The following is a 15380-nucleotide window of genomic DNA, read 5'->3' as shown; positions in this document are numbered from 1 at the left end:
AGGTAGAAGAGAAATGGCCCAGAATTAACTATTGTCCTTATTTTAATTTAGAGTGTAATACAGTAAGAATAAGAACGATGCCCTCCAATACCAGAAATATAGTAAATACTTTATAGTTGGGTTATTTTGCCTGAACGTGTCTAGGGAGCTTTGTGTCTGTAGAAAGATAAAAATGAAGATTTCACAATCAGTCTTAAATTTCTCTTCAGCCTCTTAACACATCTACGTGGCCAAGTGGAAGAAACCTGATGCTGATATATACCAGACCAAAGAGCTGGTCTCCCCAAGGAAGTGGATTAGCAGTATGATCACAGGGTACAGCTCACTGCAGAAAAGCTCTATATAGCCTCCTACTTTTTGTCTTCTGCTAAAATAGCCACCAGAGGGGAGGGCAGCAGGACAGTGCATAGCATGATGCCAGATGGCATGGAGTGGGGATGACAAGACTGCATCTACCATTGCTAAAAATGAGTGCCCTCTGGACAGTTATGAGGTCCATTACAGGAAGTTGGTTCTGTTAGTTAAGTCTAATCCTCCCTAAATTTGGTTGTCAGGGATTAATTTTATGACTTACATGGTGATCAATACAGGATCATTGTTAATTTTTCACAAAATATTACAACATATAATCTATGCCTTAAATCAGTTCTCCTTCTTGGAAAGGGTGTTTTCTATCTAATTAGATATTACATAAGGGCAAACTGTCACTGGATTCCACTTTGATCAGGAATTTATGCTTAGCACCAACCAACTCAACATCTCCTAAATTCAGGATTCATTATCTCAATGAACTCTGGCAATAGCATCCCTAAAACCTGTCTTTCTGGGAGACAGATCATTAAATGGTCCTTATTTAAGGCATTCTTTTGCAAAGCCTATTGTCTAAGGAACAAAGAGATAAACAAGCAGAAAGGAAAACTGATTCCAGTTCAAATAAACATTCTCCTTATTCTAAATACCTTAACTTATTTGAGGGCATTCTTGCATTGCCTTCTAGTTCCTGGTTTTCTGTTACATCAGTAACCATAACTAAATCTCTCCCCTTTTCATTTTTTCACTCAAAGTTGGTAGAAAACTGGAATCATTCATTCATGAAGACCCACAAAATCTCAGATTCCTCCTCCCCACCCATGGTTCATTCTCATATAAGTGGTCATTGCCAACATTAAAGGAAAGTGGCTCAAACTAAAATTTGAATCTGATCCTCCAGAAGTAGAACTTCTGATTCTGACTTTGGGGATCAGAATAAAGGTAAGAAAAGTGGAGCATTAGGCCAAACTTTCAACAGTTATCATCTAGGTCATTTTATCTGCCCCATACCTTTGTTTTGTTGTTTTTTGTTTTTAATTTTTCTACTATTTTACTTTAAGTTCTGGGGTACATGTGCAGAATGTGCAGTTTTGTTACATAGATATACACATGTCTTGGTGGCTTGCTGCACCCATCAACCCATCACCTATATTAGGTATTTCTCCTAATGTTATCTCTCCCCTAGTCCCCCACCCCCCAACAGGCCCCAGTGTGTAATGTTCCCCTCCCTATGACCATGTGTTCTCATTGTTCAATTCCCACTTATGAGTGAGAACATGCAGTGTTTGGTGTTCTGTTCTTGTGGTAGTTTGCTGAGAATGATGGTTTCTGGCTTCATCCATGTCCCTGCAAAGGACATGAACTCATCCTTTTATATGGCTGCATAGTATTCCATGGTGTATATGTGCCACATTTTCTTTGTCCAGTCTATTATTGATGGACATTTCGGTTGGTTCCAAATCTTTGCTATTGTGAATAGTGCTGCAATAAACATACGTGTGCATGTGTCTTTATAGTAGGATTATTTCCACCTTTGTTTTTAACCTGGTTAGGATCAGACTAAAGACCCACTCTGAGCTCCTACATCCAAACTTTGTGAAAAAAAGAACCCCGAAATGGCAGTAGCACAACATCTATGATGATGCTCTTCAGTTTCAAAGAGGGTTGTTTTTAAATTTATAAAGGTTGTGCCCATATGGCCTTTATAAGGGATTTTGGGGAATGATGATCCCATAGCACACTCGTTAGAACTCAGTGTTTTGATGATGGCAACAAGCATCAGGTAAGACTTGTAGCTGCAACATAAGCCCAAGTTGTCCCAAATAAATCCACCTTTACAAACAGAACCACTCTCTCAACCATACTGCATGGTAAACCTAATAAATGTGACATTTACCCTGCGATCAAAACTCTCATGAAATAGTTCTATCAAATTTTCCCATATTTGTCCAAGCCCTGGTGGAGCTTTGCCTGATATTAGAGAATGACACTGATCAGTGATAACTGTAGTTATTATTTAGAAAGTCGACTCATCCATAGCCTTATTTCTTTCATTTGAATCTAGCAACATCTAGGCCAGTGGTTTTCACTCAGGTATGCATAAGAGACTTGCCTGTTGAGTTTAATGACCTACTCCAGACTTCATGAATCTTTTTTTTTTTCCTTTGAGACGGAGTCTTGCTCTGTTGCCCAGGCTGGAGTGTAGTGGCATGATCTCAGTTCACTGCAACCTCTGCCTCCTGGGTTCAAGCGATTCTCCTGACTCAGCCTCCCAAGTAGCTGGGACTACAGGCATGCACCACCATGCCAGGCTGATTTTTGTATTTTTAATAGAAATGGGGCTTCACTATGTTGGCCAGGCTAGTCTCAAACTCCTGACTTTGTGATCTACCTGCCTCGGTCTTCCAAAGTACTGGGATTACAGGCGTGAGCCACCATATCTGGCTGAATCTTTTAAGAGTATTATATCTTGAGGTTTTTTTCTCTGTAAAAACTATATTCATTCATTTTTATAAAATCAGAAATAACATCCCTTGACTTCTTTGAAAACTGGCTTACTCATTATCCTTCAAGACATTCTAATTTTGGTGAAATGATTTTACTGTCTTCTTTTGCATGTCACATTATGTGCTATGCTTATTATAAACTCTCATCAGACCTTTCACATTTTAAAATTATCGGTAGTAAACTAACCACAGCGATTCCCATTTCTGTCATCTATAGATGGTTTCGTTTTCCTCCCGTGGTTTCCTGAGGTTTTATTCAGCTTTAGGCTACAGTTTGTGTCTTTGGCAAAGATAAATCTCGAAAGCCTCATAGGAAAGGACCAGACACTTTAAACAATTGACACGTCAAGTGACAGACTCTTGGATACAGGCATCTGATGACACCAGTGGGCTGAGTTGGGATTTGTAGAACTTTAGTGGAGAAGCAGACAGCTTCATGATATCCCTAGCCCAAGATCAAGAGGAACAAGAATTAATTACACAAGACTGCCTGAGGCTGGGTGTAGTGGCTCATGCCTATAATCCCAGCACTTTGGGAGGCTGAAGAGGGCAGATAACTTGAGACCAGCCTGGCCAACATGGTGAAACCCTGTCTCTACTAAAAATACAAAAAAAAATTAGCTGGGCATGGTGGCAGGCGCCTGTAACCCCAGATACTTGGGAGGCTGAGGCAGGAGAATCGTTTGAACTCAGGAGGTGGAGGTTGCAGTGAGCCGAGATGACTCCACTGCACTCCAGTCTGGGGATAGAACGAAACTCTGTCTCCAAAAATAAAAATAAATAAATAAAAATTTAAAAATAAATCAAAGTCCAATATTTAAGAACATGTTTTAAGGGGCACCAAATTATTAACCGGCTCAGAGCACCCAACTTTTAACCCGCAAGAGCTTCCACGCGTCTCAGGCTGGCAGAGCACGCAATGACAAGTCATGTCAATCCCCTCCTGCAAAACAGTGCGCTCAAATCCTCTGCCAGAACCGTGTGCCCTAGCCTAAGAATCACTCGTCTTGGCAAAGGCCTGAGGAGGCAAAAGCCTGAGGAAAGAGAGCTGCTACCTGACTTTCTCCGTGGCTCCTCCCGCTCTCGGCTTTGAAGATGGACTTGGGCTTCCGGGACTTGAAGTTGCCCATGCTGGGTCGCAATACGCTGTCCACCAGCACAGTCTGCTCTACATTCTGCTGCTGCAGCTCCCAAGAGGGTGGCGCGTGCTCCTCTACCAGAGCCCCTGTGTCCGGGTAGTTCTCTTTATTGTCTTCATCTCTAAAACAGGAAAGACCCAATTTAGAAAGTACCTTAAAAAAAGATGAATAAACTGCTGCAGGAAAGAGGGCTGGAGATATTCATTGCTGCTGTATTTATAGGATAGATACCTCGCAAAATTTTTAGCCTACACTTAGACAATTTTGCATGAACAAGAACTTAAAAGAAATGTGAATATCACTCTATATCACTTCACCTTCCCTTCTAATCTTTGTCAATGGATACGTACTTTGTGTAGTTGTAACTATACACATATCATTATTTTTTTTTTTTAATTTTCGGTTTAAGACACTTTCACATATATCATATTTTCCTCTCACAACAATAATGTGACATAGTCAGGTGAGATATCATCATCTCTACTTTATAGATGAAGACTCTAAGAGATTAAATCACATGCCTAATGGAAGGACTAATCCACACAGACCCAGAGGCCTCATGTGGGTCTCCAGACTCACACCTATGTTCTTGGTTCAAGGCACCACGCTTCCTCTTCATTGGCAATATCAGTTTATAATCGTCTCCCTACAACTTTCAGAGGTACTTAGAAATTTAACAGGATCTCTTTTGATAGGCTACCTGTTGCCTGGGTAAAATATAAGGCATGGGCCAAAATTTACCCAACCAGGTCCTCTGAACAATGCCCTGAATGCAAAGTCAAACATCCCAATGTCCAGGTTCTGGTTCTGAAGAAGATTGGAAGAGGGTGGTGTTATCTCCATATATTCAGGGCTGGGATGGCACTTCTGTTCGTTCAACAATCAAATTCTGTACAATATCCCTACCCCCCTCCAGTTTCAATTTTCTCGAAAATACTGACATGATAACATTCTTATTTGAAGCCATTCTTCCCACTTAAATCTAGATGCATTTTATTTTTCATTCTGCTAAGTATCAAGCAAATACCACAGACATAACCAGAAGGGGCCTTCTCTATATAATCAATATCATTAACCTTAATCTACCACAATCACTGTCACTGGAACATGAAATGCATGAGGAGTGGCCACTTCCTCCAGGTGTTGTTTTTCCCTCATGCTCCCTTACCAAAAGCACCCATAAAACAGTATTTGCAAAGTCACCTGGAAAGCAATTCCTAGCTGCTCAAGGACACATAAAGCCAAGAGGCAAGACCAGCAAAGAAGGAATGCCCACCATTCAAGACACATTTTTACAAATAAAAGGCAGATTAAGTTCACTGTGCTGGAACTCATCCTCCCTGAGGATGTAGTCTTTGGGAAAAGAGCAAAACAAATATCAAGATAGGTGGTCTGGAACATGACCAGGGTGCAATTGGATAAGGTATAAAAATAAAACTGTGTGAAATAGTTAAACTTGAATCCAGGTCAAATGTAGTGCTAATCTGGTAAAGGAGAACCCAACAATTAAAATAATCATTCAATGTTAGTAACTCAAAAACAAATCAATGCCAATGACACTGGTTAATATTCTTGCTGTGAGATCATTTACAATTAAAAAAATTCTAAGTCACTAATAGATTTGGAAATTAATATCAAACCATGAATTGGAAACTACGCTAGTTCATTTGAAGTACATTTTTCTCACTAGAAACCCATCCACTCCATGATCCTGCATGAGAAACAAAAGAAAGAACAACTGCCTTTACAGTTACCTAAATGCTCTCATTCAAGTAGGATTATAGAACACTCAAGAATAAAAAAAAAAAAAATAGCTTTCCAAATCTAAAATGACTTTTTTGATAGACTCATTCCCAAAATAATACCTGAACTTTGCTTTTATATCATGTTTTCAAGTCACCCAAAATTTAGAAATGTAATTTTGTTTACTTCCTTGACTTAGAAAGCCAGGAAAGGGGAGAGGGGGCCAAAAGCATCTTTCTTGCACTACACAAATGTAAAACCTCGTTACAAAAGTCATATTTAGAAACATATTTTCTCACATATTACTGGTTCCTCAGCATCTCCAAAACAGAAAAGCACAGGTTATGTAATTTATGCCACTACTTATTGGAATAAATCATGACTGAGAATAAGCATGGTGTCCTGAAAAACGTCAGGGTCTGAAAGATCCTCCCACTTACTAGTTGTGTGGCCTGGGCAACATCACTTCACCTCTATGATCCTCGTTCATAAAATACATGTAATATCTGCTTAACAGCGATAATACAGTCTCTGTGAAACGCCTACCATAGAAAGCTGACCCAAGGCTGCAACCCAATAAATGAAAGCTATTGTTATTCTCAGGCAGGGCCTTAGCCATGTGGTTATTTGCAAAGGAAAAAAAAAGAGAGAGAGAGAGAGTTCTTTTTGGTTTCTCCAATGCCTCCAAGATAATTCTGAACTCCTTAGCAAGGAACACAAACCCTAGGAAATCTGTTCTTTGTTTACCGCTAGAGCTTCACGTCTTATCTTACCTCTTACTTCCTCACTCCACCAGGTTCCCAGGGTTCCTACTATCCTGAACCACTTGCTGTTTCTGCAACTCGAACAATTCTCTCTACCCTCTATTGGCTTTCCAGTAAGCTGCTGCCTTTGCTTGGTGGCATCCTCTTTTTCTTAGCCTTGGACCTCACCAAAAATAATAATGATGATGATAATAATAATAATAAATAAAAATTCATATGCCTTGTATAATTTTCTTCAGGGATCAATCCAAGAAAGCTCTCTGGGCTGTTTGATTCTTCTAAGTAAATCCACTATTTACCTCTAGTATAGTAGTACTTAATGCACTGTAGCATCCACATCTATATTTTTGCCTATCTCCTCTAGCAAACTGAATTCTTAGGAGCAACATTGGTTTGTCTTTCTTCATCCCAAATCTTAACTGGCTCCTGGCACACAAAATTGGCCTTCAATAAATATTTGTTATCCAGTAAGTGGACTTTAAAGTCAGAGAGAACTGGGTCTAAATTCTGCCTCATAGTGCTATGTTATTTTGGATGAGTTATCATTCCTAAGTGTCAGTTTCTCCATCTACAGGATGAGAACAGAAATATCAACTTCTTTTCAGTTTAGATCATATAGTAAAATGTAGATGAAATTATTGGAACAAAGTAAATGTAGAAGAAATGATTAGCAGTGAAGGTTTTGCCACGATACTATAAGCCCTTGATGACAAAGACAATACTACAGACACTCAATAACATGAGCCTCTTCCTTTGGGGTGTGTGATAAGAATATTGAGATAGGCTAATCAATACTCAGTTCAATAGGTATTTATCATGTGTTCCCACATGTAAGGTACTGTCCTGATTGCTAAGAGGGTGGTATCCAAAAGCGGAAAAGACAAAAATTTGTCAAGAGGTAAAAATCTAGTAGAGGAGATGAGACATGAGAACAAATAATTGGAATTCAAAGAAGATACTAGAATTCAAAGGAAAGCCACCATAACTAGATGGTTTCTGTCTCTTACAAATATGAACCAAGCAATGGTGGCTTTTACCTGAGACTGGAGCAATCAGTCTGGTCTTCATGTAGAGAGACTGGATCTTCGTCACACCTGGAGAGAGGGAAGAAAAATCACATCAGATCCAACTGTCTGCTATAGCAGTAGCAGCAATAATCTAGAATTGTCTCAAGATTACCATGGAAAACTAAAAGATGAAACACTCCTCATCATTCTCTCCCAAATAAGTTCTGATTACTATGTCTCCCAGTTTATGAAACCAATGTTGTCATATCATGTGATCTTAAAAGCTCAGAGCCAGAGGTGACTCTCCTTTTTGCCTCCACTGTCCTGTGTTACCTAAACTAATAAGATCTTAGCAATGACCTAAGTGTTCACAGCACTGGAGGGAACATTGGACACCAAGACTGGGAGCCTGTTGTTTGCTCAAAAGAGATTCCACTATATGCCTCTTTGCATTTTTTCTGCTTCAGGCAGTCCCAAACTAAACCAGCCTCCATTTAGTTTACTCTATTGGTCTCAGATTTTCTTGATCTTGTGAAAAGGAAGGGGTTCCTTTTCATAAAACTTCTGGATTAACTTTATGAACAATTCTTGGCTCTTCCATATTGAAAAATCTCCAGTGCTCCATCCTGACTAGGGGAACCTGGAGTGGGACCATCCTCTCACTCTAGTGTAGGATGAAGCCTTTGTTCCTGTTCCCAACCATTCCCACCCAGCCCCATTCAAGCCTGGAATACCCTTTCCGTCTTCAACTCCTACTCATCCTTCACTGCCCAAGTCAGGTTTCCCCAGCTCTGTACCTTCCCACCCAAGCTCACCCATGTGCCATGTTCTCAATCATGTGCTATGATGGTTAATATTGAGTGTTAATTTGATCGAAGGATGCAAAGTATTGTTCCTGGGTGTGTCTGTGAGGGTGTTGGCAAAGGAGATTAACATTTGAGTCAGTGGACCGGGAGAGGCAGACCCACCCTCAATCTGGGTGGGCACCATCTAATCAGCTGCCAGTGCGGCTAGAATAAAGCAGACAGAAGAAGGTGGAAAGAACAGACTTGCTAGCCTGTTGGCCTTCATCTTCCTCTTATGTGGATGCTTCCAGCCCTTGAACATCAGACTCTAAGTTCTTCAGCTTTTGGACTCTTGGACTTAAACCAGTGATTTGCCAGGGGCTCTCAGGCCTTCTGCCACAGACTGAAGGCTGCACTGTTGGCTTCCCTACTTTTGAGGTTTTGAGACTCAAACTAGCTTCCTCCATCCTCAGTTTGCAAACGGACTATTGTAGGATTTCACCTTGTGATCATGTGAGTCAATTTTCCTACTAAACTCCCCTTCAAACACACATGTATTCTATTAATTCTGTCTCTTTAGAGAACCCTGACTAATACATGTGCCAAGTTCCTACTTTAACTTTAATTCATAAACATTTACTCTTCATTCTGAGGTTTTAGTAAACAACTATATCTCACCACACATCACTTTGTAATCCTTTGCACCACTGAGATCTTTTTGATTAGTTATTAATTCCATGAGTAGAAATAACTATAATTTCTTTTCCTAGATATATTGCCACAGTGCCAGAGTACCCCAGAGACACTCAAAAATACTTGAATCGAAATATTAACTTTGTTCCCTAAGAGGTCTGGTCTCTGAAATAATTTAACCAGCATTTATTTACTGAATCCAGGCACTGCATTAGACATTGGAACTGTGCTTCGCAAACTCTCAGAGTTTAGGACAGACCGGTTTGTTTTTTATTTCCACACCCACTGTGGACAGACACTTTGGTAAAAATGTCACAGCAATGCCAAATTCCTATTAAAGTTATAAGATACTTACTCCCTATTTCTGTTTTATTTTCTTGTCTCAGACATGCTTTAAACAATTTGGAGACTCACAATTTGTGTAGCACTGCTTCTAAAGGACACAAAATTTGAAAAAGATCTGAACCCTGCCCTAAGAAATTCACAATGTAATGAGTAGACAAAAATAAAGCAAATAAATACCTGCGTACATAAATATAACCATAATATAGTGTTTATACTATATGAAATAATTTAACATTTTAAAATATTCTTTACTGGCAATGGTGTATAATTAACCCACAAAAGGAATCCAGTCCTCGTCCCTTAAAATCTTTAATTTATAGTTTCGTAGTGAGTTAAACAAAGGCCACCCACAGACTCTAACCCTTTCTACCTACTGAAATATTTTGTTACCTCTGGCAATTAAAAAAATTGGTTGCCTTGGTACAGTGTCTCACATCTGTAATCCCAGAACTCTGGGAGGCCAAGGTGGGCCTGAGTTCAAGACCCGCCTGGCCAACATGGTGAAACCCTATCTCTACTAAAAATACAAAAATTAGCTGGGTGTGGTGGCACACGTCTGTAGTCTCAGCTACTCAGGAGGCTGAGGCACAAGAATCACTTGAAATTGGGAGGTGGAGGCTGTAGTGAGCCGGGATCACATCACTACACTCTAGCCTGGGCAACAGAGCGAGACTCTGTCTGGGGGAAAAAAAAGCTACTTTTAATAGAATAAACCAATCTTCCTTACGTTCTTGCCAATAGTCCACTCTGTCCATCTCATGGAAAACAAATCCCCAAGTATTGCTTTGTTCTCCTTCATTAGCAGCATTCAGCTAATAGATTACCTGGGCTTTGAAATGTGGATAAAAATGTTTTTCAATAGCAAGGTAGCAAAATCAATGAAGAACAAAAATCTAGAATTGTTGCTTTCAAAGATCTAGGGCTTAAGCAGAGCGCTTTGGAGCTTCAATTCTGGAGCTCAACCATACCTATTGTTTGGAGATTTGGCAAGAACTTATTTTTTTCTCCCTCATTTGATTTATTAATCTTTCTCCTCAAAGTACAATCAGTTAAAAATGGAAACTTGGCACCAGAACATACAAAGTTGGAGAAGATTCTGAAGTATGAAGCTGGAGCTGATTAGTTGATCCAACATTCACGTCTACTAAACAACTCCAGTTGCCACTCAAAGAACACAATTCCAAGCTCACAGATAGAGCAACTGAAATAGAGCTACCTCCTGGCTTACATGGCACACATTTACAACCTCTTTTAGTTCATTTGAGTTTTCATGTACCTTGGTAAAGACCATCAACTTCTATTCAATTAACAAATCATTTGAGTCCTTTCCCTAAAACCCCTTATTTCTTTGTGAAATGCTCAGGGTTGCTACTTTTTTTTCCTATTTGAACTTTTGCCCCCTCAATCAACCACAAACAAGAAAAAGTTGTGTGGTATTTCACAGCTCACCTGCTCTTTCATATAATCTCAATTCAGCCTGAGAATGTTCCGAGGTAGAAATTACCTTTGCATCTGGGCTAAGTTGTAAGTCAAGATCCCAAGGCCTAAATCAGTGAAGCCTGGATTGTTTCTTCTCCACCACATTAAGCCCAAAAAGCAAGAACCAAATAATCTCTTCAGTCTATATGCCAGAGGCTCACAAGAGACAGGGCATGCCATTTCTTAGAATAATGTTGGTGAAAGAAGTGCCCACAAGAAGTTCTCCTTGCTGCCTAAAACAGAAGAGAGGACTCAGACTGAGAGTTAGATAAAATGTAGTTGTGCTATAAAGATATTTACACTTGCCCTGTAGTAACATGTTCCCTGAAGGCAAAGTTGCAGAGGTACAGCCTCCTATGGGGTTTCTCAAAATGTGGCCCCCGAATCACTTGCATTAGCACTACCTGAAGTACCTGGTCAAAACAGAAGTCTCCAGTCCCACTACATCAACTCTCTGAGGGCAGAGCCCAGGAATGTGGATTTTTAAAAGACACTGCCTACCTATAGAACTGCTATGTTTCTAAACAACACTGACCTAAAGGTTTCCAAACCCCAAACCAGCACTGTCCTGACACCAATGCAATCACCCGTTCTGGGTTCCCACTTTGAGATAAAGCCTTGGAGACTGCAATTTTCACAACCTCCAGTCCTCTTCCCCAGTTGATATTGACGATCATTTAGCTTTGAGAACCGCTAGTTTGAATGATAACTAATCAGAATTATTGCAGGCTTCATTTAAAATAGCAAGTTAGCCAGGGCAACGTCACAATTGACCATGGGAAAATATTAGATGAAAAGGTGCCACAGATAGGAAAGAAAAGGCCAAGGCCATTGTGACAAAAACATTGGGGTGGAAAAAGAAATTGAATTTGTCCAGAGCTGCATAGATAGTGCCAGGCCTGGGAAAAACCAAGAAGAAAATAAAATCTGTCCTTGAGTCCCTCCCAATTTCCCTTTCCCCTTGACTCTTCTAAGACTCCCAGCTGGCCAAACATAACCACAACCATAACAGATTAGAAAATAGGTTATGTAAAATAATTCATATTAAAGTATTCATGACAATTTGAATCCACTTCCCAAGGGCACAAACTTTTGAATTTCCATTTTTATAAAGGTCACTACCAAAGAAATCATCTCTAGGTGAAATTTCAGGCATCGAAGAAAATAAGTGGGTGTGAGTAGAAGGATGTAGGAATGGGGTGGGGACAGGAGGCAGAGGAGCTTTTCTTGTATCCAAAACATAGAGGGGAGAAAAGGCCCTCCTCTTTATAGGCCAAGACCACACCCAAACATTTCCTGGGCACCTGCTATGTCTATGTCTCAGGATATAGCACCTTGGTCCTGAGGGCTATGGGGTCATGCCCAGAGAAGCACGGAATATGGGTCATATAACTGAGGGGAGGGGAAAATGTTATTGTGGACAATGACTAGTTTTAAACAATCCTAGTCAATGATGTGTTACACCTATGAAGCTTTTGGTATGTTTTCAATAGGCTCCTTAGATTTTTATATTAGCCAGATGGCATACCAATTATCTCTCAGTGCCTTTTAAAATAAATCACTGTCACTCCTCTGAAAGTAAAAACATGATCTTATGCAATCAGAACTCCTTGGGGAGTGTCCAAAGACAAGGCACCAGGCTCTCCCCAGCATTTAACCACAAAACCTCTACAGAAAAAAAGAAAAAAGTCCATGTGAAATCTGGAGCTAAGTGTCTCCATTATGAACCTGCCGTGCCTGTAGCTGACCGAGGATTTGGCCACACCGGGCTCCTAAGAATCGGGGCCAGAAAGCACTTAGTGCTTTAAGCACAGCAAAGGGAGGAGAGCAGTACCTGTGCACCTGGAGCAGGAAGTCCAGGCCTCATCTTTGGCCCGCAGATGCATACTTTGGCACACCTCTCTCCCCTTCTCTCGGGGCTTTAGAAGAGCAACATTGCAGCACAGGTTACCAAGCAATCTTATAAACAGAATGTGAGTCCAAATGCGTATTTTACATTGCTTCTTCTAAAGTCAACCCTGTTGTTTTTTTTTTAAGTGACTCCACTTAAGTGCTCAAAACTGGACACTAAAGGAGCAGCACAGTGAAAGAGAGAAACAAAAGAATGTGGAAAACAAGAGGGCCTAGGAAGCACTGTAAACCTTACCCCTCCCTCACCAAGTCATTGTGATAGTGGCAGGACTTGGAAGCCAAAAGATACCTATTTCTACATTTATTTGCTTTTTAGGTAATTGTAGTAAACAGTTCCCCAGTTAGTTAGGCCTTCTATATCAAACTCATAGCATTTTTTAAATGTAGTTGAAGATACAACTTTACACGTGCCTTTTTCCTGAAAAGCTGTTTAGAGTGGCTTCCACAAAGGTCCCAGAAGTAAACATGATGAATTAGCCTAGAGAAAGAATGCTAGATGAAGTACATATTCATATATATATGTATATATAAATTACATACAGTATTAGCAAAATACACTACCTGTTAATTTTTAACAAATATAGTATAATATTAGGAAAACATATTAAGGATGGCAAAAATTAAAACTATAACATATAAATATCTTTGAAAAAAAACACTGTGCTTGCTGGCACACTCCTTCATTCCAGGTTTAAAGGGTGTTAGTTGCCCTAGTCAATAGCTTTAACCATAGGACCAGGTGACTCATTTGTCCTATAGCCACATCTCTGAAGTCAGAAGACAAAAATGACAAAGGGCATGCACAAAAAGTTTACTCTGATATGCCTTAAAAATCTGTAGACAAGAGAGGGCCAAGATAAGTTTAGCCTGTTTACCACATGCTGGAATTCAACTCATTTCTCATCTATCTCCTATTGCTGTAAATGTATATAGTGTGCACTCCATGAAAACTGACACCAATGTTGGCAAAATACAACAAAGCTTCCTAACACGTCAAATGGATTTTTAAAAATCTGAGCTCCAAGAACACATATCTTGGAGCACTGAGCTCCTGCAAGCAATCAACTGGTTTTAATTTCTCTCCCTCAGCTGCTAAAATGCTGGTTTCAACCTGTAAAGATGTCTGGGCCCCATCAGTCAGCACGTCTCGCGGTCTTCACAGCCCCAGATTCCGGGAGACAATGCATCTAAAACGAATAGCGGCTGGGAACGGTGGAGGATACCTTCACGATAGTTGCTTCCAGAGAAAGGCATGCAAGTCTGATTTTAATGGTGAGAATCACTTACTCTGTTACAGCGGTGCTGCTGAAGGAATTATCCTGAAGGCTGAAACAGAAACAAGAAAACATCAGCCAAGTCTGGCCGGGGAGCCGTCTCCCTGATTGCTCTCCGGGAGTTAGAGCACACACACAAACATGGCATTGCAAGGCAAGTCTCCGGGCTCGCCCGGCACGCTCGCTCTACCTTGGGCTGCTGTCTGCACATGCTCGTAACGACACCCCCAGCAGGGGCCCAGCGGCACGGGCGAACCACAAAGCCCGGCAGCCCGCGAGGCTGCGGGGACAGAGCTGGGCGGGGCGCGGTGGCGGGGCTGGGACCCTGGGATCCAGAGAGGAGCACCTGGAGAGTTACCTCACGACCCCGACCTCGCCAGCCCAGGCGCCGCGTTTAATCTTGGGCTGTTTGTGCCAGCCACCCCCGAGGCTGGCAATGAGAATGCCTCAGTGTTTCTGCCGAAGTGCTGAAATACCCGGGAGACTTGCTTTCTTCCACACGTCTCCTACCAATTTTACAGAGCTCACCCCAACCCCCCACACTCCCACCCCACCCCCAGAGATGGAGGCTCGCAGAGATCCATCGTTCAGAAAAAGTCAGGAGAGAACAAGAAGGGGGAGGGGGACATTGCGGCTGTTCGGTGTTTTATTTTGTGTGTGTGTTGTTGTTTGTTGCCTAGGAAAAAGAATAGGCTCTGAAGCAGGGCTGGCTGCATCACACCTGATCTGTCTAGAGCGCTCTTATTTCAGTCCCAGAGAGGAAGTGCCCAGCCCCGGACTACAGAGCTGTGAATGAACCCACGCAGGGCGAATGGAGAATTTATTCCAGGGGTTAGCTGGTGATTAGGACACCGTGCAAGGGGTGGGGCTTGCTACGCCCAGAGCAGCCCGCTTGAGCTCGGCTTCCTAGCTAGCACCTTTACAAAGGATGGAGAGACGGAATCCACAAACGCTATCCCTTTGCATAAAGGCAACCCTGTTAGGGAAAGGAAGGACTGCCAGTCCCCCCACTGGCTTCATTCCCTTGGGAATATTTGTCCTGCCCTCTTTGTATTGTTCATTTCTCCTGCCATATTGACCTGGATATGGGATGTAGCATCTATTAAATATTCTTATTTGAATTTGAATTATATTTTTGAATTTTGAACTAAGATTCCTATCCCCCCTTTTAATTTTTCTACTCCCAGAAGCAACTGTGATAGTGGTTTTTAGTCCAAACCTATAAAAGTTAAAGAGTTAACTAACAACAACAAAAAAACTCATAATTTTTCTAATTGGGTAATTAGAAAATTTACCAAAACTTGGAAATAATGGGGAAGAGCATGACCTTTCAATGTCAAACCGAGACATCGGTTAACAGGTCCACCCAGGGGCTAGTTAATTCTCCAGTAGTGTTTGGCTTTGCTCTTCACTATTGATTAGAT

At 41.1% G+C, this 15380-nt stretch overlaps 1 protein-coding gene across 8 annotated transcripts in view; it reads right to left on the bottom strand.

Annotated features, from left to right (window-relative positions):
* Window positions 1-14757, bottom strand: part of FAM13C (family with sequence similarity 13 member C) — a 113079-nt gene extending 98322 nt beyond the window's left edge. For 2 of the 8 annotated variants that reach the window (XM_077946731.1, XM_077946733.1), the window contains exons 1-4: window positions 14678-14757; window positions 13970-14008; window positions 7500-7556; window positions 3872-4076 (exon numbers count right to left, since the gene is read on the bottom strand). In XM_077946731.1, the coding sequence (XP_077802857.1) occupies window positions 3872-3946 (75 nt within the window). In that variant the 5' untranslated portion in view covers window positions 3947-4076; window positions 7500-7556; window positions 13970-14008; window positions 14678-14757. Of the gene's footprint in view, window positions 1-3871; window positions 4077-7499; window positions 7557-13969; window positions 14401-14677 lie in introns of those variants that run through there. The other 6 variants (XM_015147582.3, XM_077946732.1, XM_015147583.3 and 3 more) reach the window with 3 other exon arrangements.
* Between the last annotated feature and the right edge of the window lie 623 nt (window positions 14758-15380).

This window comes from Macaca mulatta, chromosome 9, assembly GCF_049350105.2.
Source record: "Macaca mulatta isolate MMU2019108-1 chromosome 9, T2T-MMU8v2.0, whole genome shotgun sequence".
Classification (NCBI taxonomy): domain Eukaryota; kingdom Metazoa; phylum Chordata; class Mammalia; order Primates; family Cercopithecidae; genus Macaca; species Macaca mulatta.
Note: the sequence above shows the minus strand (reverse complement) of the source record. Positions and strands in the feature narration are given on the sequence as shown.